Below are 26557 nucleotides of genomic sequence, written 5' to 3' on the forward strand. Positions count from 1 at the left end.
TTGTCCTCAAATTTTTAATCCAATCACATTTTAAGCATTTATGTAAGGTATTGATAGACACTAAAATACTGTTGAATGTGTGCTGCCAGTGCAGAAGCGAGAGACATGGGTTTGATTCCTGGGTTGAGAAGATCCTCTGGAGGAGGGCTCCACTCCAGTATTCTTGTCTGGAGAGTCCCATGGACAGAAGAACCTGGTGGGCTACAGTCCATAGGGTCACAAAGAGTTGGACACAACTGATGCAACTAACACACACACACACACACATTGTACGTACTATTAGCCATTCATTGAACATTTATATTGAGTATGGAATAGATACGTAAGGTTATAGAGGTTTATCTACTAGTGAAGTTCATTCTCTTTTTAAACTAGTAATTTGCTCTGACTTTTTCACCTATTTCAGTTTATTAAGCTTTTCAGATTTCTGGAGTAATGGAACAGTATGTTTCCCACTTGTTTTTTATTAATAGAAAATAGGACTTCTGCAGTAATTTCCTGTTTCTAAGGTTTGGTGTCTATTTCTTGTAACGTGTGGATGCCAGCACATTGCAAGTGAGAAGTTAGAACTATTTTCTGCTGTATTTTTTGGTTCTCTTTTAATACAGCTAGAAATGGAATGTGGGATTAAAGGAAGTGTTGAAAACAACATGAACTAATGAATTAAGTAAATTGGTTGGCTAGTTAGGGAACCTCGCAGTTCTCTTAACTCACAGAAGTTTGGATTTTCCTTAGAAGGCAGCAACAGTAATAGTAGTTTTACCCTCCTGCAGTATATTGAAACATTTTCTCCTTGAGGATACTTAATATAGGAGAAACAACCACTTAAAGTAAGCTCAAATTTCATGGCAAATAACAGAGGGCAAAAGATTTATTTAAGACTTTATCTTGAAACATAAAACCAACAGTTATGAAACTTAAAATTTAGGTTGTAATCACAGCTATGCATAAGTTCTTAGAATAAACAGATGAATCAAGTTTTGGGGCTTTTTGATGTGTAGTTTTTACTATGAAATTGGTTAACACAAAATGACATTTTTTTAATCGTTGAATTTTCACAGTGGCTCATACATAATGTCCCTTTACAAAAAAGGTTCAAGGGTTTTCATGACTTTCCTGTTGGTTACTCTTAATCTTTTGATGTCACATACTCTATTTTGAAGTGCCTATTGGACTATCAGTCTCTTTTGGAATAATTCTCCAACATTGCTTAAGACATTGACCTTACAAAATGCTACATTATTAGGAAGATGTGCAGTTTTGTGGTTGATTTATGTTGTCTCATTTATATCTATTGCTATTTTAGTTTTAATTTATTATTTTCAAAGAGAGGGACAATTTAGATAGGTTCTAGGAATCACAACTTGCAATTTAAACAACATGATTCACTTCTATTAATGAATCTATATTACTGAAATTGTGTCCCCTCAGTTACTTAAACTGGGGTTGAAATACTATATGGGATCCTCAAGAAGGATAAAGAGCAAATGAGTACTGATCAGTTCAGTTCAGTTGCTTAGTTGTGTCCGACTCTTTGAGACCTCATGAATCGCAGCACGCCAGGCCTCCCTGTCCATCACCAACTCCCGGAGTCTACCCAAACCCATGTCCATTGAGTCAGTGATGCCATCCAACCGTCTCATCCTCTTCTTTCTGGAGTTACTTCTCCATTGATCTCCAGTAGCATATTGGGCACCTGCCAACCTGGGGAGTTCCTCTTTCAGTGTCCTATCTTTTTGCCTTTTCATACTGTTCATGGGGTTCTCAAGGCAAGAATATTGAAGTGGTTTGCCATTCCCATCTCCAGTGGACCACATTCTGTCAGACCTCTCCACCATGACCCGTCTGTCTTGGGTGGCCCCACACGGCATGGCTTAGTTTCATTGAATTAGACAAGGCTGTGGTCCATGTGATCAGATTGGCTAGTAGTCTGTGATTGTGGTTTCAGTCTGTCTACCCTCTGATGCCCTCTCTCAGCGCCTACCCTCTGATGCCCTCTCTCAGCGCCTACCGTCTTTCTTGGGTTTCTCTTACCTTGGACGTGGGGTTTCTCTTCACGGCCGCTCCAGCAAAGGACAGTTGCTGCTCCCTACCTTGGACGTGGGGTAGCTCCTCTCGGCCGCCACCCCTGACCTTGGACGTGGGGTTAGATAAATTCCTTTAAATACAAAATGTGGTATGATGGCAGGAGTGAGAATTCATGGTCAGACCTGAATTTCAGTTGGTAACCCTGCACAATTTAATAATATTAATACTTCTAAGCCTCACTTTCTTTATGTATAAAATGCAGGTAAAAGCACTTTATAGAGGTGTTGTGATCAGTGATAATGTATACAAAATTGTTGCATGGTTCCTTACTCAGAATAGGGGATTACTAAATTCCTGCAGAAAGGGCAAATATAGAATTTATACTAATTTTATGTAAAATGTTTCTTCCTTAGATATGTGGTGGTCAAAATGGACAACATACCGTAAAGTTGTCAGGAGTAACACAGGGAAGATTTAGTGATGAAAGACACAAGGACCTGTCTGAAATTAATGTCTTTTAGAAACTCAAGCTGCAGGATGAGGAGAGATGGCCAAGAGGGAGGCTGGTTTGCCAAGTATTCAGTTGAGATACTTTGTAGCAATACTAGGTACCCTTCAACATGAAACTTCCTAACTGAACCCAAGTGATTTCTTTCAAAGGAAGTTGAACTCACCTTTTAAAAAAGTCAGAGCTTAGTTGAGCATTAAAGCATAGTATTTAATACTTGATTGTGCTACTTGACTTTATCTCTTCAGACATTACTTTTATTTAGTATTTAGTTCACCAAGCATTTTCACGTGTGAAATCCCATTTCATTTTCAACTAACTTGTTAGGTGGCTATCATTTTTCCAGTTTTACACATGGGGAAACTAGGTTAAGTGATTTAACCAGGGTCATACTGATGGTAAATAGATGGGAGAAATGGGACTCAAGCTTCTGTCACTGTCTTTGCTGAAAGTTTAAACTCCCACTCTGCACAGTTCTTCTTGTGCACCTTCGCCTGTCATTTGTTAGGCAGGTGAGTGCTTATTGTGTGTGTTAGTCCTTCATCATGTCCAACTCTTGGCGACCCCATGGACTGTAGCCCACCAGGCTCCTCTGTCCATAGGATTCTCCAGGCAAGAGTACTGCTTATTATGGAGATAAAAACTTACTATGTGGTAATAAATTATTAACTCTGAATTCTAGTCATTTTTCCTGGCAATTGGGAAAATTTTATTTAAGGCTTGTGATTTCTAATAAATAAGTATGTATTAGTATGAAGACTATGATTGTGAAAAATAAACTAAAAATTTCATATCATTCTAATAGTTAAACATTTATTTGTTTATATTGATTAATCTCCTTTTTAACTGCCTTTCTCCCTTTTTCATTCTTCACCTTACTTTATTAAAGAGTACTTAATATTTGCTTTTGCTTAGGAAGTAGGCATTTTACCACTAGCTGTTGCTTGTTCTCTCAGTGTTTTTAGGACCACCTAGTTCAGTGTTTTTTCCTACCCAGATAAAAGATTTAAGAATTGAAACCTGACTTCAGGCTATTCAAGGAAGAGCTTCAGTAAGAATTTGATTTGGGGCAAAATGTAATTGGATGACTCCTGCATGTAAGGCTGGCACTATTTTTAGCTATGACAGTTGACAATTTATGATTACCACATGTACGCAAACTCTTCCTACTCTTCCTTGGGCCAGAAGTTATTTCTTTTGAATAAAAGACTGTAGTGTATGGGGAGTTATTTTAATTAAAATTTTGATTTGATAACGATGCTGTACTACTCTGTGCACTGCACAAAGCACAGTCAAAGATTTTTCACAGTTTTATTTGGAAAACAAAAGTGGGGAAGCACTGCAGGGAATAAATCACTTTTTTCTAAATGACAAATTTTGTTTAAATTGATCAAAGTTTTTAATATTTGGTGATCCATAAGCATTCTCCACTGTTACAAAAGGGAAAAGCCCTGTTAGATTAATTTCAGATTTTTAAAAGGCATTTCATGAACATTTTACTTAAGAATAGAGTTTAGGTTGCCTCCGTGATTAACACCCCACCCTGCTGCACAGAGGGACGTCAGGAAGCATGAAAGGGTAGACGTGCCTTGTGCAAGCCCTGTGCCTTAATTTTCTCAGGAATAAAGAGGCCATTAAACTCTTCCTTCATAAACAGCACTACTGAAGTGATTACAGAGAATCCAAAATTAGCATTTTAGAGACCTTGTAGTTCTTATTTAAAGATGTCCTTTAATTTGAAAATATTAAACTCTTTAGTTATTTTTAGGAATAGAAACATGTTAATCTGGTCATTATTCAGACAGCGCAGCAAATATTAATGAAGCAGGTAATATAAAGATTAAAGGCATTTAGCAGTCTTTCAGGTTCTAGTAAGGAGAGAAAAGCCTGTAAGACAGTATTTACTGTTTTATAAGTTACCTGAAAGCATCACTATTTTTTATTTAATAAGTGTAGATATCTGAAAGTTTAAATAAACAAATGTTAAATCCAAAGCATAGAAACATTTTTTGAATAATTAGGATTACTACATGCTTTAAACTGGCATAAGTATGCTTTCATCCTAATCAATCAGTAATATTTACTGAAGGGTGTTTTTGTTTTAAATTTTTAAATTAAATATACAACTCATTGATTTTTAGTATATTTCCAGAATTGTGCAGCCATCACCATTATTTAATTTCAGAACATTTTCATCCCCACCCTCAAAAAAATCTTAAACCCATCATCAGTCATTCCCAGTCTCTACTCCCAGTTCTTGGCAACCACAAATCTACTTTCTGCTTCTATAGAATTGCCTATTCAAGACACTTGATATAAACAGAACCGAACAACTGCGTAACCTTTTGTGTTTGGCTTCTTTAGCTTAGCGTAATATTTTCAAGACTCATCCATATTGTAGCATGTTATCAGTACTTCATTCCTTTTTATGGCTGAATAATATTCCATCATATGAATATTTTGTTTATCCATTTATCAGTTGATGGATATTTGGATTGTTTCCTCCTTGGGTTACTATGAGTAATGCTGTTGTGAATGTTTGTATACATAGATTTTTCTAGTCTTTTGGATGGAAATTCCTAGGAGTGGAATTGCTGGGTCATATGGTAACTCTGTTCAACTTTTTCAGGAATTGCCAGTTTTTCACCATGGCTGAATTTTATATTCCCATCAGCAATGTAAGAGGATTCCAGTCTTTTACTTCTTGCCAACATTTGTCATCTGCCTTTTTTATTTTAGCCAACCTAGTGTGTCTGAAGTGATATCTGATTGTGGTTTTGGTTTGCATTTCTCTAATGATTAATGACACCTTTACATTGCTTACTGGCCATATTCTTTGCAGAAATTTATATTCACATCCTTTGCCAATTTTCAGCTGGTTTGTCTTTCTATTGTTGAGTTGTAAGTTTCTTAAATATATTCTGAATTGAAGTCTTGTATCAGATGTTTAATTTGTAAATACTTTCTCCCATTCTGTGGTTGAATATTCACTTTGATAATGTCTTCTAAAGCACAGAAGTTTTTGATTTATTGAGGTCAATTTATTATTTTTTTTAAAACTGTTTCTGCTATAAGGAAACATTGCCTAATCCAAAACCATGAAGATTTATACTTATTTTTTTCTTCTAAGAGTTTTGCACTTTAAACTCTTCAGGTCTTCAATCCATTTTGAGTTGTATATGGTGTAAGGTATGGGTCTAAAGACCTTTAGTCTCTTTGAAGTTAAATGTCCAGTTGTCCTAGCACCACTTGTTGAAAAAACTGTTCTTTCCCCCATTGAATGTCTTTGCATCCTTGTCAAAATCACTTGACCGTAATGTAGGGGTTTATTTCTGGACTTTTAATTTTATTCCATAATCTATCTATCTGTCCATCCTTACACAGCTACCAAACTGATTACTGTAGCTTTGTTGGAAGCTTTGAAAAAGGAAAGTGCCAGGTCTCCGACTCTGTTTTTCAAAATTATTCTGGCTATTCTGGATCTCTTGCATTTCCATAGGAATTCTATTATTGGCTTGTCAGTTTTTGCTAAAAGGCAGCTAGGATTTTGATAGAGATTGCTCTATAGATCAATTTGAGGCGCATTACCGTTTTTGTAATGCCTTTTAGTCTGTAAACATGGGCTGTCTTTCCATGTGTGTGTCTTTAATTTCTTTCAACACTTTTGTAGTTTCAGTTTCTAAGTCTTTGCTCTGTTGAAACTCTTTTTTTTTTTTTTTTCACACTTGAAACAGTTTTATTTCAGGGCTGCTTCCTCCCTCCCAGCAGTGTGGGGCCTGTGTCCCCACCTCCAGCTCCCCCGCTGCTGCTCCTGGGATCCCCCAGCCTGGAAGGGGCACCGCGCCACCCTCACAGCAGCTGAGGGACCTGGGACAAGTGTCCTCTCCTCTGTGTCGCTGTCCCCTCTCTGTAATGGTACCGCTGGGTTCCTAGGAGGGGCTGCTGAGGACTCTGTGTCGAGGGCCCCAAGACCGTCCTGGCCCTGGACGCCTCCTTGGCCGGCCAGGTGCCCACAGATTGGGTTCCAGGAGGACAGGGAGCCACAGCTCCCCAGAAGCAACAGCTCCCTGGAAGCCACGCAACCAGAAGCCACACCTCCCAGAAGCCCCACCTCGGGTCTGGTAGGTCCTGGCCCCCTGGGGGACACCACTGGTGCCAGCCTGGTCCTCAGGCAGGGCTCTTAGGTCAGGAGAAAATACTGGGTGGTCTGAGCCCTGGTCTTTCCTGGGGTCTGGGGCAGATCTGCACAAAATCTGAGGCCACCAAGATGGGGTCACTGAGGACTGTGGGTATTACAGGATAGTCAAAACTCAGCTTCCAGGTGGTTCAGGTCCACTGAAGATTCCAGGCAGGGAATCAAGAGTTCCCTAGGCCTGGGCCAGTGGAGGGTCAGTGCAGGGCAGGCACCAGCAGCTGCAGCAGGACCCCAACCAGCAGTGCCAGTGAGGATGGGCAGGCAGCCTGGTGGGCGGTGTCCATGGGGCTGGTGGGGGGCTGAGGGCGGCAGTCGGTAGTGTAGGGCTCCACGCAGGCAGCAAAGGCCATGACATGCACCACGAAGGTCTGTTCCTGCACGCCGTGCATCAGGTGTGCCCACGGGCCTCGTGCAAACACTGCCACGTCCTCACCGGCGTGGTTCTCGCTCCCTAGGGGCACTGCCGCTTGCTGCTTGTAGCTGGGGCCCATGCTCTCGATTTCATCCACATCAGGTCGTAAGCCCCAGTACAGTTGGAATCCAGGGCCATTTCCATAAAGGAGGGAGGTGTAGGATCGACCGTCTTTGGCCTTGCCATCAGCCAGCCCGAAAATGGAGGTCCCACGAAGTGGGTAGCCACCAAAAATGAAGACATGGGAGTGGTCAGCGGTGACAAGGGTCAGTGTGTCTGCTTCACTGGTGAGCTGGCTAGCCTTGGCGATGGCATTGTCGAACATGACCGCCTCCGTCAGTGCCCAATAAGCTATGCTTTCATGGTGACCATGGTCAATGCGGCCTCCCTCCACGAAGAGGAAGAAGCCCCAAGGATTTCTGCTGAGCACACGCACGGCTGCCTCCGTCATCTCCTCCAGGGATGGGTCCATGGTGTAGTCTCGGTAGAAGTCATAGATCATGTCTCCCGGCTCAAAGAGGCCCATGAGGTGTGTTACACTAGAGTCATTGGCCGCCTGAAGGAGCGCCGTGCGGTTACACACATACTGGGCTCCCTGGTGCTTGGCCTGCCACTCCTGCACCAGGTTCCTCTTGTCCTTCCGGATTCCGTTCTGTCTGCTATTTCTTGGGTATTCAGGGTCTGGAGTCCCCTCAGGAAACATGTACCTTCGGCCTCCACCCAGGATCACGTCGATATCCATGTTGTAGACCATCTGTGTGGCGATGTCCTGGCAGCCCTCCTTCTTGGCCCCGGCAGACATTTGAGCATCCGAATACCAGTTACGGTTCACCGTGTGTGCATAGGCCCCGGCTGGGGAGGCATGCTGTACCCTGTTGGTGGTCACCACTCCCACTGACTTCCCTGCTTTCTTGGGCCGGTTCATCACAGACGTGACCTCATTCCCACGTGTCGTGTTGCACTGGTTGTAGCGGGCGGCTGCACTTACACCAATGACTTTCATACGGGTCTTGACCCCACACAGGTAGGCAGTGCTCGTGCCTGCGCTGTCTGGTACATCTCTGTCCACGTTGTATGTCTGGGGGCAGAGATGCCTTCAGCTCTGCTGGGGTAGACACCCAGCTCCTGACCCAGGCCCTGGGCCCATCCTCACAGCCCCTGGCCCCTATCTCAGACCCGAAACTCTTTTTGATGCTATTGTAAATGGAATTCTTCTCCTAATCCATTTTCAGATCATTCATTGCTAGTATAGAAATACAATTTATTTTTTATATATGAATCAATATATATATGTGTGTGTGTGTGTGTATATATATATCCTACAACCTTTCTGGACTTGTTTATTAGTTCTGTTGCTTTTTTGGTGGATTCCTTAGGATTTTCCACCTATGACATTGTGTTGTTTGCAAATAGAGGTTGTTGAATTTCTTCCTTTTCTGTCTGGATACCTTTTATTTCTTTTTCTTGACTGCCCTACCTCCATGCCTCCAGGACAGTGTTGAATATTAGTTGAAAGAGGAATATCCTAGCCTAGTTCTTGGCCTTAGGGGAAGTGCTTTCAGTCTTTCGTCATTAAGTACGATGTTAGTTGTGGGTTTTTTGTAGATAACCTTTATCAGCTTGAGGACATTCTTTCCATTCCTATTGCTAGTTTGTATTTTTATAATGAAAAGGGTCTTGGATGTTGTCATATGCTTCTTTGTTGTGATGATGTGGGGTTTTGTCCTTAATTCTTTTAATATGGTGTGTTATTGATGGGTTTTCATATGTTGAAACCAGCCTTGTATTCCTCTGATAAATACCACTTGGCCATGGTATGTAACCCTTTTTATGTGTTGCTGGATTCATATTGCTTGTACTTTGTTGAGGATTATTGTATCTGTATTCATAAGGAATCTCGGTCTGTAGTCTTCTTGTGATGTGTCTGCCTGATTTTGGTGTCAGGGTTGAACAAACATCTAAACTAACTAACAGATATAATGCATAAATTTCTTGATGGATATTAGAAGCAATAGTATTTGAATATATTTCTCAGGAAGGAAAGGATTTTGAAAAAATTTTATGACTCCCTCCATTGAGAATCACCAATACTGGATAAACTTTATCTTTCAAAGTTTTTCATTAAAACCAATTTAAGGAATCTGTGAAACTAGAAATACTGGTGAATATCATTTAAAATTGTACCCCTCTTTGCTAGAAACTGTATTTTTTTTAATCCTTGCAGCTTCACTAACAATCTGTTAAATTCCTTTACAAAAAAGGATTGAAACTCTTCTATACTTGCACAGTGACCATGACGACCGTGCGTATTGCTCCTCGGACCTTCCTGTAGGTGTATTACTTTTGTCTTTCGTTTGCCCATCAGTGCCAGGTCAACGTGTCTCTCTTGACTCTTCTGCCCTTTGTCCCTCCTCAGCAGCAGGGCATCTCTGGGACTTATTTCCACATGACTCTCATTGTATCTGTTTTAAGAACTATACTATTTGCATATTTTCACACTATATATATATATAGACTTGTAGACAAGATCTTCAGATCTCTTCCATTTCTTGCAAAGACCTCATTTTTAGGAACCGTTTGATAGGTAGAAAGGAAGTAGTAGGTTATAGTTTACTGTACTTGCACGCAGTTAGGTTTATATTAGGCTGCAGTCACTGAATATCACTGGATCATATACATGACTATTCTCATATCATTAGCTTAGGGGAAATTGGCTTGATTCAGCCCAAGGCACCAGAACTTTAACTATGAACTCTATGTAAATATTAATATTAAGCTATCAGGGAGGGTATTTTCTTCCCAGGAGGAAAGCCTACTGGGAGAACCACACTTGTTATAAGATTCTCTAGTGGTATCAAACAGGAATAGAAAGGGTGCATTTTTGGTAAACATAGTAGTAATTCATGCTTCCCTCAAAAAGGGACAATTTCAGGTGGCATAAGAGGGAATGAAGCAAATTAAGTTTATAACAGTACAACCCAGAGATAAAACCATTAGCTAGATAGTCTTTCAGACTTCATAGTTACACATTTTTAATAAAAGTCTGAGCCTTTAATTTGGCATCATGTGTGAAGAGGGTGAGTTTTATCGGTAGGAAGCCTGTGTTAAAAATTCATGTTCACTACTTATTAAATGATCTGGGTCTTGCTTTTCTTGTCTGAAAGCCTGCCTCATAGTTTTAATAACTGAAAGAGATAATGTCTATAGACAGTATTCGGTCTAAGTGCCCAGTAAATGCTGACTCAGGAAATAAAGGGATATGTGGAAAATGTAGATTGGCAACATGGAAAACACTTCTTAGGTGTAAAAAGTCTGTAACTTTTCAGTCTTTTCTTAGCTCCTCTCATACTGTTGTCATAATGGCATAGTTTATAATGGCTTGAAAAATTATAGGAATGTGAATTTGTTTTCCTAAATCTTTAGTAATGTTTGACCAAAAGGAATGTTCATTTCAAAAAACTGATATAAAATATGTAAGCTTCTTACCCCCTAGTAAATCTAGATCAAAAAGAAAGCAGATATTTTAAATTTTTCTCGCACGAACAATAGAACATAAAATCTGACTAATTTGGACACACTGATTGGGAATTTGAATGCAGGACTGACGTGTGTCTCTGTACTAACTGTGAATCCTGTCCGTTTCTGTGAGTCTACAGGAAGTAAAGCCTCGTCCAGAGTCACACAGTGCTGAGGGTGTGGGCACCAGGGTGTGTTCCTGAGTCCCTGTCCCTGGTGCTTCTTTCCACCACAGCCACCTATACAGCAGTCATAGACTACTTATAAATAATTCTTATCTAGTCATTGAAACTGTTCGGACAGTAACTCTTGTTTTTTAGGTAACTTGATTTGACATTAATATATGTTGTATATACCTTTAAGTCTTTTTAATGATGGTAAGAAATAGTGGGGATATCTGCATTTATCTTTTATCAACAATAGTGATATTGAGGGTTAATAAATGTTTTGGAGCACTTTGAGGATCAGACATTTTTACAAAGGAAGAGTTTTTTTTTTTTCCCCCTCATATAAAAATAGATTTGGGGTGTTTACTTGCTCATTCATCTAGGTTATCAACTTGTATTTGCCCTGTAATGATGAACACTTAGGTATGTTTTAAAATTATTTTCCGGGTGATTTATAAAGTGACATGTTTGTGATATAGCACAGCAATGTTTGCTAAGTTGCTTTGGTCATGTCCAACTCTTTGCAGCCCTATGGACCATAGCCCACTGTGCTCCTCTGTCCATGGGATTCTCTAGGCAAGAATACTAGAGTGAATTGCTGTGCCCTCCTCCAGGGGATCTCCCAACCCAGGGATGGAACCCAAGTCTCTTACATCTCCTGCATTGGCGGGCGGGTTCTTTACCACTAGTGCCATCTGGATAGCCCAAAGTTATTCATAGGTTGACGTTTTCTTTTTCCATGTGTATTTATTATTTAAAAACATGAATAAGAAGGTGATGATTATGGTGGCATTTATAATAATAACAAAAATAACAGCTTTGACATTAAGAGATATTTATTTTATGCTGTATGCTATATTAAATGTATTCTATTCATTATCTTACTGATGAAGAATTTTGTTAATTCATTATCTCACTTAATCCTTACATCTCAGTAAAATCAGTAATGATCTCAGTAAAATCATTTCTATTTGTATAGATATTTTATAGAGGAAGAAGGTGAAGTGTAGAGTGATTTAATGACTTGCCTGAAGTCACATAACTAGTATATTATGGAACCAGTGTTTGAGTCTAGGTGATTGGACTCCGGAGTCTTAAGTGCTTTGTCTGTGTAAGCTCCTGTTGTGTCTATCTTAGATAAGCTACTGTTGTGGGGCATAGGGGGAGCCTCCAGGAAAGACTGTTACCAAAGACTAACTTTGTTACTGTTTTTCCCTACCCTCTTGCTGAAAGAAAGAAAACTGCACTGGTTATTAGAATTGTTGCTAGCAGAGACTTAAAATGAGCCCTGTCCCTGTAGGTTTTCTAGATGCCTACCCATTCTTCAAGACTCAGCTGTCTCTTACAAAGTCTTTTAAAATTTTCTCCAGTCTTTTTCCTTTTCTAAATTCTCACAGTGGTATGGTATTTGTTTTAAAATTTACTGATACTGGTTTTATGTGTCTTATCTTCCTAGAATTGTGGTGTTTTCTAGTGGGACAGGGCTTAAAGAAAAATCCATGCCCCCATTTTCAGGTTTTTAAATTCATTCTACTAGGTTGAGTTGTTTTTGTTTTTTAACAGCATCAGCTCAGTGAGTGTTTGCTGAATGTCAGAAAGCTATTAGCATTGCTGTTATTTCTTTATTCAGTGTTTGTTATTCATGGTGTAGATGGACTATTTCAAGTTCTGGTCAGGTCACAGTTGTGCTAGTATATTGGCATAGTAGTAGAAACTAGTTGAATAGGACAAAACTGATGTGGGTGTTTTAGGCAGAGTTGGAGCAAACTCGAAATAGAGAAACTTTAATAAATAGTTGAAATCAGAGTTTGAAAACAAAGCTGTAAATCCTATATAGGATGTTAAATTAATAGCATTCAAATCAGATCATATTTAGGAGGGTGGAATAAATGTTCCTTAAACATAATAAATGTTGAACCCCTGGTATGTGTAGCACACTTACGGGCATTTAAAATATCTTAATCAGTACTCATATGATATTTACTAATAGGAATTTAGGGCTTCATAATAATATCATATACATAAATTTCATAATAATATCATATACATAAATTTTCCCACAAAAGTACCCTTAACACTCAAGGAAGTTCAAACACAGTAGAGGACCTGGGGATCAAGACTAAAATAGCCCCTAGATGTGATTTTTCTTTATTGCCTCCTTCATCTTAAAAATAACCATTTAAAATTGTACTCAAGAGTATATCCATATTTATTTTACTATAAGAACACTCCCCGATCCCAACTGTCCACAATCCAGAAAGGGATGAACTATGTTTAGCCTGTGGGTTCAAGAGATCTTGGGCCTCCTGCAGAGGAGGGTTGTATGTTCTCCTTGGGTTGTACATAACCTGATCCTGAGACCACAGGCCCCTGGTTATTCGATCCCCATGGTGGCCTGTGACCATGGGCCAAGAGCAGACTTGCTAGGTTAGGCTTTGTCCGACTCCTTACTATTAATAAACATTATATAATAATGTAACATGTTTTTTTCTTTGACACCTAAAGTTTTATGGCATTGCATTTACCTGCTCCTAGAGGAAAATAGCTTTCTGGATAGTATAAAGGCTATTTCCCTCTATTATTAGCTTTGTAGGAAATGTTTGTTTCAGTGATAGCCAGGTTAGGTTACAGTTTTGTGAAGTTTCTCAGAGATCTCTTAAAAGCAGAGCCGTGAACCTCATCTTTTTAGTTTTTAGTAAAGTTTTAATTTCTTAGCATGTTTTGAGTTAGTAGTTTTTCTGTGTTAAGATATTTTTTCTATTATTTGAATATATGTATATACACACTTTATCTTAAGGCCATTTTACTTTTGTAGGTAAATAAAAATGGATAAGGTAATGTTCTAATTTCGGATCTCTTCTTTTTGCATCTTTAGTTGTTGACCTCCTCTACTGGAGAGACATTAAGAAGACTGGAGTGGTGTTTGGTGCCAGCTTATTCCTGCTGCTCTCACTGACAGTATTCAGCATTGTGAGTGTAACGGCCTACATTGCCTTGGCCCTGCTCTCTGTGACTATCAGCTTTAGGATATATAAGGGTGTGATCCAGGCTATCCAGAAATCTGATGAAGGCCACCCATTCAGGTGAGATGTCTGGAAAACAAGGCACGCATTGGCAGCACTACAAACAGTCTCAGTATTGACTGAGGCTAGTCTCTGCTATTTGTAGAGATACAGGCATGCTTTTTTTTTTTTTCACTGCTAAAAGATAATTGCAAATTTTTGCTAAAAAGCTATACCGAAAGCATCTGCTTTTTAGATTTCCTAATGGTCATTTCATAGGCTCCTGATGGAAAAGACTGGGTTTATGGATCATTAGCCGTAGCCTAACTCCACTACATGTTAGTAATATTTACTTATTAGAAGTAGATGTTGGTTACCTAATTTTACTTTTAAGGAAGCTATATCTTTTTAACATGTTTGGGATTGGCGAGAGTTATATTTTCTTTATTGATTACTCTTTATGCTATTTGATACTATGCTTTTCCATCATGCTTCCTCACTATGTCTGTCTTTTCTTACCATTTCTTCCTACTCTGTCTAGTTTCTTCTCCTCCTTCCCTAAGGCATTACTTTGGTATTATCCTTTGGAGAACTCTTTTATTTCACCATTTTCTTGTCTGTAAATTATCATCATCTTACCTTATTTTGAAAGTACACTAGCATATTTCTGGTTGCTAATGGGGTGGACACACCTCAACTTGGATCTTCTGATCTCACTTCATACTCGGCACGTTCCCCACCCGCATCCCCTCCTTTAAAAATTGAGATAAATATAATTCACATACTGTAAAATTCAGTGGTTTTCCATATATTCATGGATTTGTACAACCATCACCATCTCATTCCAGATATTTTCCTTATACTCAAAAGACATTTTGTACCTATAGCTGCTCCCCACCTGACCCCTGACAGCCACTAAGTTTTCATATTTTTAAATGAGTCTTTTGTCTCAGACTTACCAGTTTCTATCACTTAACACCACTGTTGTCCTAATTTCAGGTTCCCAGTTTTCTTGAGACTCGATGAGACTATAGACATTACTACATTTTACAGAGGAAACAAAGTATGAATTCAGTAATATGAAATTGCAACTTCAAAACAGCAGTTATATCATGCCACAAATCATAAAGGAGTATGATTTTTAATTAGTTACACTGAAATATATAAACACATTGTCAGGCCAACAATTCTAAATTATCTATAAATTTTACATATTGTTTGATTTTAAAGAAGACTTTTAAAAGAAACTAACGAAGCATTATTGTTAGCTCAAAGGCCTTTTATAGTCATAAAGTAAATTCATCTAACATGCCAATTTAACTGCCTTTCGGACAGTTTTCCAAGTTCTTCAGTCACGTTAGTAAAGTTAGTATCACTGTGGTCTTTGGGAAAGAGTGACGACTATGCTGCCACTGCAGTAATAGCACATAAATGCCGGGTGAAAGAATGTGAGTGTCCTCCGGTGCATGCCTTTGGGCCTGCTGGGCAGACGTCTTGTCTTCAGCAGGAACAAAAGCAGTGGTACAGAGAAACAGAATACAGCTAAAGTCATATCAGCCACTTCTCTATATTTCTTAAAACTGCACTAATAAATTTTTGCTGGTCTAAGGGTTAGGTGTGAATGTTTGACCACTTTTAACTTGATAATAATAACTTGCTCTTTGTTGGCCAATAAATAATGATGGACTGGGAAGCCTGGTGTGCTGCAGTCCATGGGATCACAGAGTTGGACACGACTGAGCAACTGAACTGAAATAATAGTTGTCCTGTGCTAGACATTGTACTAATAAAGGTGATGTTCTTAGTCCTTGACAGTTTATACTGTAGTAGAAAAAAATGTACAGGTATACACATGTCTATATTTCAGGATGGATATGATAATTACTATAAGAATAATACAAAAGAAAGCATTATTTGAGTTACATAGTAGGATGGGGGAGAGGCCTTCATGTATGGGTGGGATATGAGGTGATGCTGACGACTTGGGTGTGCCGTCACCAGAGGTGAGGGGAGAGCACCGTGGACGGGGAAAAGAGCATGAGAAACACAGCCTCCCATTAAGGTGAAGAACGTTTGATGAATAGCTCAATTTTGAACTACAGCATAGTAGTGAGAAAGAAGATTGGAAGCATTCAGGGTTGGAAAGTCAGAATCATAGAATGTTTGAGTTTGAATGGATTCAGGAAGTCTGAATTTCTCTAATTTTGTAGAGGTGGAACCATGACCCAGAGAAGTTACATGCCTTTTGCAAGGTTAAATACCTAGGTGGTATCAGGTCTTCTGATTCCTACCTGAGTTCAGCCTAAATAGCACTATCTAGTATAGCTCAAAAAAAAAAGGAATCCAAATAAATCCACTTAAATTATAGTGATGGTATAGTGAATAAAAACAAGGAAATATATTTGGACATATTGCAGGAGTAAAACTAGAGACAAGGAATTACTAGAGAGGACGGTAATTTCCAGTGTAACTAGTGTCCACAGACATGGGGAGTTTTTGAGAGGGACTGGATACGGAGCTGCTTCCAACAGATAATAGAGAATAGCACTTCTGATTGCTCCAAGATGTTTGAAACAATAATGAAACAATTCCTGCTGACTTGACTATTTTTCCCCATTATAGTTGTCTTCTTAAATTCCAGCTATTTCACTATAGATTGGAGCACCTGAATGAACAGTCTGGGGCTTGATTTATTCGTGTTTTCATTCCAGTATTTTTGCCTGGAAATCCCATGGACGGAAGAACCTGGTAGGCTACAGTCCATGGGGTCGCAAAGAGTCAAACCCAACTGATCAACTTCACTTTTACTTTCTTTCCCCTAAAGATTAGGCGAAGAGAGTGTAGTTATTTGGAAATGAATAGGATCTTTGTTAGGAAAAGTTGATAACATTTTGTCCACCTGAAAAAACCAAATCCACAATAATAACTACCATTAATTGAGTGCTTCTTTGTCCTTGATTGTATTAATAAGCACTTTATGCATTGAAATCTCAAGATAATCTCTGTTGTATAAATGAGGAAATTGAGTTAAAGGGATGACTAAATAACTTCTAAAGTTACACAGCCAGGTTAGTGGCAGAGCTTAACATTGAAGCTCAGAATCTGTCTGACTTCAAAGCATATGCTTATTTGCTATACTTGCCTTATCAATCAAACACCCCATGCTTGGTGAGTTTTTACATTGTGCTTATTAATTTGGAAGGAGTATGCTTCTATAGTAAAATATTTTATTAATGTGCTCCTTTATGGATATCTATTTGCCAATTGATTGACATTCACAAAAAATCATTCCAGTCAGTGACAGTTAAGGTGTGTCTTCTTTTCTAGGGCATATTTGGAATCTGAAGTTGCTATATCTGAGGAGTTGGTTCAGAAGTACAGTAATTCTGCTCTTGGTCATGTGAACTGCACAATAAAAGAACTCAGACGCCTCTTCTTAGTTGATGATTTAGTTGATTCTCTGAAGGTAAGTTTATTTGCTTTCCATTTTTTGACATACCCAGAATTTAACATCAGAGTTAAGAGAATAAAACTGTTTTCTAAATTAAAGTAAATGATAAAGATGTAATGAAATCATTAACTGTAAACTTCTGTTCTAAAATTCAGAATCAAATAAAAGATTTAAGATGGAGGAAAGGCAATTCCTTTTTAAAGGAAAATTTTATAAATTCTAAGTTTTGGAAATCATAAAGATTAAAAGTGAGAATTTTGTCTGTAAGAATAAAGATTATCTAGTAGATTTAATGCCAAATATTATTTCATCTGGTTTGACTTTGTTTTAGAGTCTGGCACATATATACATATAAGCTATTTCATATCCCTACACATTCTTTGAATGTTTTCTTGAAAAGTGTTAATAATCTGAAACACTTCAACTAATCATCAGTTGGTAATCTTTGGAATTTAGTTTTTGGATCTTGCTACATAGCAGCTGTTAATCTCACCTTGTAAGTAAGCTTGCCAGAGTTCAGACTGATTCTAAATGAGCACTAAATTGGTCACATAATGTGAACCCCAAGAACTGGGACTACAGTACTTTTCTTTTGTGTAGAACCTACTGTCTGTGTTTTGTGTATTACTGCCTGTGATTTAAGACAGACTTGTTTCATATCTAAGCCTGGGTAGAAATGTACTATGGTAGTAATTACCATAATTTGTCTTTTCTAAGAGATATGTACAAGTTTGCAATTTGTTGTGCAAACCAAGGATGTCATAGCAATAGGACGATTGGGCCTTTAGATTTGGCAAAACAATTTCTTTGGTGGTCAGAATAGGTTTAAATGCTCAAAATGCTTTTAACATATATCTTAGTCTTAATAAGCCAGTAATGGACATTATTTTCAGCTGTGTGCTTCTCTCAGTATTAAGACTTGGAACCTCAGTTACTAATAACATTAATGGTAGAAAATTGAGTTTCCTTTTATTATTTATTATCTCTTTTGTGTAGAGTGCTTGCATTTAGTGACCCATTCTGTAGTAGTGCTTTAAAATAATCTGATGTCAGTCTGTAAATAAAGAGATCATGGTTATATCATTGGGATGTTTGATTAGTATCAAGAGGAAACAAATAATATTTGGGAGCAAATCAAATACAACCTTGTACTCATGGGTCCTGGAAGAAACCAGTTTCTATTCATTGAAGTGGTATTTGCAGTGAATAGCTTGACTGCTGGGGGTAGAACATGTTTGAAAAATTATTGAGGGGAATGCACTAGTGTAGTTTAAAATGAAGGGTTTTGTGGGTAGGAGTTGATTGAGAGGAAACACTAAATAGTAACACAGAGGTTCAAATAGCGTAGGGCCATCTCTGAATTTGGCAGTCAGAAATTGTTGGGGGGGAGCGGAGGGCTTTGAACAAAGGCATCATGAAGCTGGATTGAGGAGTCGTTTTTTTTTTTTATACTTATTAATAAAAACTGCAACAGATATAAACTCAAAGTCCTCATGTTTGCACTGTGTAACAGTGAAGGCAGTTATGCATGTCTGACATTTTTCTTGAGAGAAGAGGCATTCTTGAAGAAATCTGTTTAAAACAAAACAAATTGATCTGGGAATGACTCATTCATTGTTTTCTAGTTCTTACAAATTAGAGCTTTAAGTTTCCCCTTGTCTTTAATCAGTTGAAATCTTATTCTTTCAGTTTATTGTCATCTATACATAGTTCTCTGTGTAGACAGTTATGTAGGTGTGGAAATACTTGCAAAGGCTAGGGAAGTGAGAAAATATTATAGGAGGACTGATTAAATACTTTAAAAAACCTTTAAAATCTGGTTTCCACAGATATTTGAAAGTAGAGTAAAAGGAAATTTTATTAATAAATACTTTTATGAGATAATTTCTTTTTGCTGTTAAATCTCATTTTAAAAATTTCCTTTGAAAATTACCTTGGGCATGGCTGATTCATGTCAATGTATGACAAAACCCACTGCAATGTTGTAAAGTAATTAGCCTCCAACTAATAAAAATAAATGGAAAAAAAAGAAAATTACCTTGGGTTTTTTGGGGTTTTTTTTTAATGAGGAAGCTAACATAAATGAAAGAATCTGAACTTGGTAAATTCTGCCTTCAGTCATTTTGCTAATTTGAAGGTAACAGGAAGTAGCATTTGGAACGCTTAAATTTTATGAAATTTTCTTTTAAAAATACTGTTTCTTAATATTGGGGGGAAAAAAGGCAGTTGAATTAGAAGCCTAGTTTACTACCGCTTCTCCTTAAGGATTAGGAAGGAGAAAACTTTTTTGAATGGTTTTCCAAAGTAGTGTTTTTTGGCAAGCCCAGAGCTCAAGGAAAGCTGCTTGGTGACTTCTGCTGAGGCAAATACATTCAGGGCTCCAAATAACATTTGTATTAACACTCTGAATGATCCTTGCATTGAGGTCTCCAAATCTGTTGAGGCAAGGAATAAGGCAGGGTGTCTGTCTTATTCTTGCAATACAAAGCCCTCTGATAACATACATGGAGGGTCTTCCTTGATCAACTTTGTGGTTCTGCTGTACATGGGGTACTTCAGTTAAACCTTTTCTTACATCATTGTGTATGGTTAGTATAGATTCCACTTGTGTTCACTGAATAAGGGAACTATAGAAACACAGGATACTTGCTTAGTATGTCTTACTGAGAAAAGCGGAGGAAAACAACACTTTCGTCTCTCTTTAAAATGACTTAATAGTATTCCTTTTCTAGAGGGAGTTCTTGAGTGTTTGCCACTTACCCCCATAGTTTTTATTCATATAGAGAGCAGTTTTTAAAAGATTCTTTTCCTTCTGACTAGTTTACCCTTTGCCTTTTAGCCACAGCAGTTAGTGGGAGAATCATGTTCTTCCTCCCTAAAGCAAGCAAAAATATTTTTTCATATCTCTTTTATTTTCTTTCTCTTCTTCAATGTAAAGGAAAAATAAACCTGCTCTGTTAAATTGATTGGATTTCCTTTTATTCAGATTTTAAATTTGGAAAGTTTGCTAATAAATAGCCCCAGTCTCTGCAGTTTCCAAATGAATTTATCTTGTTAAATAAGAGTTTTTAAAAAATTTATAAGAACCAACTTTTGATTGGGAGTACTTTTATATCATTCATAGCTAGGAAAATGGACATCACATTAATTTTAAGAAAGTACAGGAGGTAGTCGTCTCACTTATAGTTTTTTTTTTTTCATTTAGAAAATAGACATTGTATCAAGCTCTGTGGCTTATTTAAAATAGTAGCTTTTTAAAATTTGAAAGAGGTTTCTCTGTAAGTCACTATCTTTGTAAGTGTTTCATGCCCTCAAATTTATATAATCTACATTTCTAGATTCTGGGTCATAATTACCTCTACTTCTATTTGAAACCTTCCTCAGAAATTACAAAATTGAGAGTCATTATTCTTAGCATGTGAAATTTTTCTCCTCCTTTCTTACTATCATATTTTTGGAAGTGTGTGAGAGGGCCTGGCTATTCTATGTTATTCTGAAGAAATAACCAAAAATAACCAAACCCCAAGGTTCATCAAGCCTGTTGGAAAAGATTTGACATCAGATGGTGGTTATCAGTGTGCCTGGCCTACACCTCCCGTTTGGTGGTTGACTTGGATGAATATAAATAAGACACACCCTGCAGATTTCTCCTTTTAAATTCTTGTGTGCAGCTGGCCCTTCACCAGTGTGGGGATCAGGAGCAGCGACACCCCCCGCACACACACAGTTGACGGTCTGTGCAGTTCATAGCTGGCTCTCCACGGCCCCAGTTCCTCCTCATCCAAGGCCCCTCTGTGTCTGTGGTTCCTCCGGTACCCCTGGTCCCGTATTCACAGGTTCCAACAGCTGAGGATCCTGTAGTATTTACTACTGAAAAACCTGTGCTGACAAGTGGACCCGTGTAGTTCAGACTCCTGTGTTCAGAGGTCAGCTGTAATTGCTGCATTTGTTTTGTTCCCTTGCAGTTAACTGCAGGCTTCTAAATCTCAGAAAAGATTCCAGGTGTCCATAGATTGAGAAACAGTTCATTTGCCAGAAGACTAATTCTAGTCAAATATTATGGGCAAAATCACTGACAAAATATTTCTAATTCCATTCAGTAGGATTTATTTCAAACAGTATAAAATTTTACCACAGGCAGATGTTTTGATCAATCCTCAGGATTTGTTGTAAAGTGGGTTTGTTACATTGAGTGCCAGATATAAGGTAAGGGGAAGAGAATTAATGGAAAAGGAGGTAAAGGAGGACGGTTCTCTAGTGAAAGTGAGCTGTGAAGCTGTGTCTGTGTCCTTTTCTTGGAGAGCCCAGTGTGTATTACCTTACTAGTTTCTAAGAAGTCCAGAAGAGGCTGGATAACTTTATTTAACCTAGTGATACTTGTCAACCTTGTTTAAATAACACCCATTACTACCAGAACTGTAGTATAAGATGGTTGAACAAATTTAAACCACCTGGTTAAGGTTTAATTCCATTCTGTGACTGACCTTCTATGTAAGGGGTCTTTAGATGGGGGCTTTTCTTTTAAAACAATGGTTGTCAGTCTTGGCTGCACATTGCAGTCACTGGAAGCTGTGCAATTGAATGATACTTGGGAAGGGGAAGAGGTGGGAGTCCCATTCCCTGAAATGATTTAAGTTTTTAAATTTAATTTTTCTAAGGACACTGCTTGGAGAGTCACTGGTTTTAAAGGTTGTGGTTTTAAGCTGTAACCCTGGGCTATAGTTTTCTTCCCACCCTCTTAATTAGAAAAGCATATGAAGGTCTCCACTGGGCTCAGCTTTACTAGGGGGTTCTGCCTTTTGAAACTTCAGATCCCAAGAAAAAGTCTAGTACTTTGAATTCAGTTCAGTTGCTCAGTTGTGTCCAACTCTTTGTGACCCCATAGACTGGGCACGCCAGGCCTCCCTGTCCATCACCAGCTCCCGGAGCTTGCTCAGACTCATGTCCATTGAGTCAGTGATGTCATCCAACCATCTCATCCTGTCCTCCTCTTCTCCTGCCTTCAGTCTTTCCCAGCATCAGGGTCTTTTCAAATGAGTCAGGTCTTCGCATCATCAGGTGGCTAAAGTATTGGAGCTTCAGCTTCAGCATCAGTCCTTCCAATGAATATTCAGGACTGATTTCCTTTAGGGTTGATTGGTTTGATTTCCTTGCTGTCTAAGGGACTCTCAAGAGTCTTCTCCAACACCACAGTTCAAAAGCATCAATTCTTTGGCACTCAGTTTTCTTTATAGTTCAACTCTCGCATCCATACAACTACTGGAAAAGCCATAGCTTTGACTAGATGTACCTTTGTCTGCAAAGAACGTCTCTGCTTTTTAATATTCTCTCTAGATTGGTCATAACTTTTCTTCCAAGGAGCAAGCGTCTTTTAATTTCATGGCTGCATTCACCATCTGCAGTGATGTTGGAGCCCAAGAAAATAAAGTCTTTCACTGTTTCCATTGTTTCCCATGTTTTCTGCCATGAAGTGATGGGGTCAGATGCCATGATCTTAGTTATTTGAATGTTGAGTTTTAAGCCAGCTTTTTCACTCCCCTCTTTCACTTTCATCAAGAGGCTCTTTAGTTCCTCTTTGCTTTCTACCATAAGGGTGGTGTCATCTGCATATCTGAGGTTACTGATATTTCTGTCAGTAATCTTGATTTCCACTTGTGCTTCATCCAGCCTGGCATTTCTCATGATGTACTCTGCATATAAGTTAAATAAACAGAGTGACAATGTACAGTCTTGACATACTCCTTTCCCAATTTGAAGTAAGTCTGTTGTTCCATGTCCAGTTCTAACTGTTGCTTCTTGACCTGCATACAGATTTCTCAGGAGGCAAGTAAGGTGGTCTGGTATTCCCATCTTCTCAAAAAATTTCCACATTTTGTTGTGATCCACACAGACAAAGGCTTTAACGTAGTCAGTGAAGCAGATGTTTTTCTGTAATCCTCTTGCTTTTTCTGTGAGCCAGTGGATGTTGGCAGTTTGATCTCTGGTTCCTCTGCCCTTTCTGAATCCAACTTGAACATCTGGAAAGTCTCAGTTCACGTACTGTTGAGGCCTCGCTTGGAGAATATTGAGCATTACTTTGCTAGCATGTGAGACGAGTGCAATTGTGCGTTGAACATTCTTTGGTGTTGCCTTTCTTTGGGATTGGAATGAAAACAGACCTTTTCCAGTCCTGTGGCCACTGCTGAGTTTTCCAAATTTGCTGGCATTTTGAGTGCAGCACTTTCACAACATCATCTTTTAGGATTTGAACTAGCTCAGCTGGAATTCCATCACCTCCACTAGCTTTGTTTGTAAAGATGCTTCCTAAGGCCCACTTGACTTCACACTCCAGGATGTCTGGCTCTAGGTGAGTGATCACACCATCGTGGTTATCTGGCTCATTAAGATCTTTTTTGTATAGTTTTGTGTATTCTTGCCACCTCTTCTTAATACCTTCTGCTTCTGTTAGGTCCATATCGTTTCTGTTCTTACCAGATATTAAGACCAGGTGTTTTAGGCAGAGGTTCTTATTTTTCTGTCACGTGACTTTGCGTGATAAATACTGGATTCTTTATGAAAGTAGATCTATGACTTTCGGGTAAAATATTTGTTAAAACTGTCATAAAATGTCTAGCTATATTTGAACATCAGGTAACCATAATGTTCCAGAAATCCGTCTGAAATCTGAAAGTGAGAAAAAAGGCCTGAATTCCAGAAATAGCTGACCTAAAAGAACATTAAATATAGCCCTCAGGCTCTTAGGCATTTATTAACATACACATTTTGACAGTTTCCTTTCTGGTTCCTTTGGCTCACAGAAAATTTAGACAGGAAATGAGTTTGTGAAAATGTGATTAGTAATGAATGAGGCTGAAGATAGCAGAAGTCAAATGATTTCCAGTGTTTAAAACTGCAGAAAAAGTTTGAAAATGAAAGAATTGCCAAAGTAATTTCTGAAATTGTCATGTACCCTCCCCCTATTTTCCTTAAAAATGCCTCCCCACCCCACAGAGACATCATCAAATAAAATCTACAGAGCTTTTCAGTGAGGTATACATGTGATACACACTTGAATTGAATTCCCTATACCCCCAGACAAAAGATAAGATATGGCCTTTGCCCTCTTCCAGTAAGTATTACTAGACCTTCACTGTGCTTTGCCCCGCTTTCCTCCTGTCTCATTACTGCCTAAAGAGACATGAGCCTTTGGCTTCCTCAGTTAGTATGCATTGGCTGCAGTGTTGCCAAGTGTTTGCCATGGAATAGCATAGAATTTGTAGGTTTAAAGTGTTCATTGGACTTTTCCCTGCTTCTTTATAACAGCATGCACATTCATGACCATTAATAAATGGAGGAGGGCATGGCAACCCACTCCAGTATTGCCTGGAGAATCCCATGGACAGAGGAGCCTGGCGGGCTATGGTCCATAGAGTCACACAGAGTCAGACATGACTAAAGTGACTTAGCACACGTGCACTCTGTAAATGGCTTTACTGTATAGCAGAGCAGAGATTCTGGAGTCAGATGAACCTGCAATTACTGTCACCTCTGGTTTGGCAACTTGCTCTCATCTTTCTGTATCTTGGTTTTTTCTTTTATGGGGATAACAACAGTATTTAACTTTTGGGGTTATGATGAAGTTAACTGAGAAATTTGTTAGTTGCTGTTATTACATAATAAGTTTCAATAATTGTGCAATTGCTTGATGTTAGCTCTTAACTCCTTTCTTTTCTGATGGAGTCCTCTCTGGAAACCCTTACCCAGTATTTTTGTTTTGGGCCCTGAAGTGTTCAATTTTCTCCAGACTTAGCTGCAACATTTGCAAATTCTGTGATAGCACATAAAAATGTGAATTTCCGGGTTTCTCTTCTAAAATGGGGAAACATGGCGGCATTGGCCTGGAACGTTGACTTGTGGAGCTGGATTGCAGGCGCTCTTAAGAGGTAAAAGGCACATGTCTGCCTTGGTCCTCACCGAGACTCCCTCATGCATTTGTGTCACCAGCCTTCCCCCACAAAGGTCTGAAGCCTCCCTCCACTTCTCTCTGCACCTGGATCGTCTGGCTTTTAGAAAGTGTCCTGCAAGAGGCAGATCTAGTGACATCTGAACCCCCTACCTCACCTTGGTGTGAAGACTTGGGCTTCTCTTTCTTTATGGATTTAGAGTGCAACCTTGTCAGTGACTTTATGACCAAATTAGGACTTATTTTTAGCTTGTGTGTTAGTTTCTGAATTTTATCATGGTAAGGGTGTCTATTGCTAAAGCAGTTTCTTCTAAAATGTAGAAGATCGACCCTTCTCTTTTTGACTCGGTGGATGGTGATGGATGAAAATAACTCTGTTGCTCTATGGTAAACTTGCTCAAGTGCAGAAGTTATATTTAGCTTTTGCAATAGGAGTCTGTAAAACTATGTGAGAGGGAAAGGGCTTGCTAACTGGAGTCATGCTTCAAACCTTTCTACCAGAGGTTCCATAGAAGTTGCAAAGACCAAGACAGCATTTAATTTTTGATTTGCAGTTGGCAGCTGTTAAGAATGCTTGATATTTGCTCACTTGAACATTAAATTCAGTTATAGGGGTAACCAAAGTGTTGTTCTTTGTAGAACTGACAGTTGGTGCAGGAATACCAAGATTCTCCCTAACCTGCAGTAAATAAACTTCCTAGAGTCAACACTTTAATTACTGCTCAGTACCCAGCTCACGGCAACCCACCTGGCAGGCTACAGTCCATAAGGTCGCAAAGAGTCGGACACGACTGAAGCGACTTAGCACGCACACACACACCCAGCTCATAGTAGGCATTCAGTCAGATTTTGCTGAATGAATGCTACATGGACAAAGATATGCTTTAGATAAGGGTTAGGAAGCTACTGTTCGGTCTGGCTTGTGACCTGTTTTTGTACAGCCTGGGAGCTGATTATACTTTTTATGGTTTTAAAGGATAATATTCAAGGAATATGTGACAGAGATCCTTTGTGGCCCATAAAACCAAAAATGTTTGTTTTCTGTCTTTATTTACAGAAAGTTTGCTGATCCCTTCTTTAGATGATGGAGGTGCTCACTCCTCTCTCCTTTTCATTTATACTTTGCTCTTAGAAACCTAAATAATTGTAGGTGGTGGCATCATGGTGGGATGTTTGTGACCTACTAAACAGGGCAGAGAGATTGCCAGACATATGAAGGCTTTTAATAGGAAACAGAGAAACTGCTTCTGCTGAATGTTTAATAAAATCTAGACTGACTTGGTGTTTGTAAGTCTTCAAGAACTGCTTGAACATGTCATTGAGTTTTTACTATATG

The 26557-nt window shown here is 38.8% G+C and overlaps 2 protein-coding genes across 5 annotated transcripts in view; one reads left to right on the top strand and one right to left on the bottom strand.

The window, feature by feature from the left end:
- The window catches only part of RTN4 (reticulon 4), a 69643-nt gene that overhangs the window by 39596 nt on the left and 3490 nt on the right, over window positions 1-26557 (top strand). For all 4 annotated transcript variants that reach the window (XM_043918007.1, XM_043918009.1, XM_043918008.1 and 1 more), the window contains 2 exons: window positions 13702-13909; window positions 17156-17294. In XM_043918007.1, the coding sequence (XP_043773942.1) occupies window positions 13702-13909; window positions 17156-17294 (347 nt within the window). The remainder of the gene's footprint in view (window positions 1-13701; window positions 13910-17155; window positions 17295-26557) is intronic.
- LOC122702536 (intestinal-type alkaline phosphatase-like) lies at window positions 6926-9438 on the bottom strand. The gene is made up of 2 exons (XM_043916120.1): window positions 9424-9438; window positions 6926-8221 (listed from the first exon to the last, which is right to left on the bottom strand). The coding sequence occupies exons 1-2, from the start codon at window positions 9436-9438 to the stop codon at window positions 6926-6928; spliced, it is 1311 nt and encodes a 436-aa protein (XP_043772055.1).

Source organism: Cervus elaphus, chromosome 11, assembly GCF_910594005.1.
Source record: "Cervus elaphus chromosome 11, mCerEla1.1, whole genome shotgun sequence".
Lineage (NCBI taxonomy): Eukaryota > Metazoa > Chordata > Mammalia > Artiodactyla > Cervidae > Cervus > Cervus elaphus.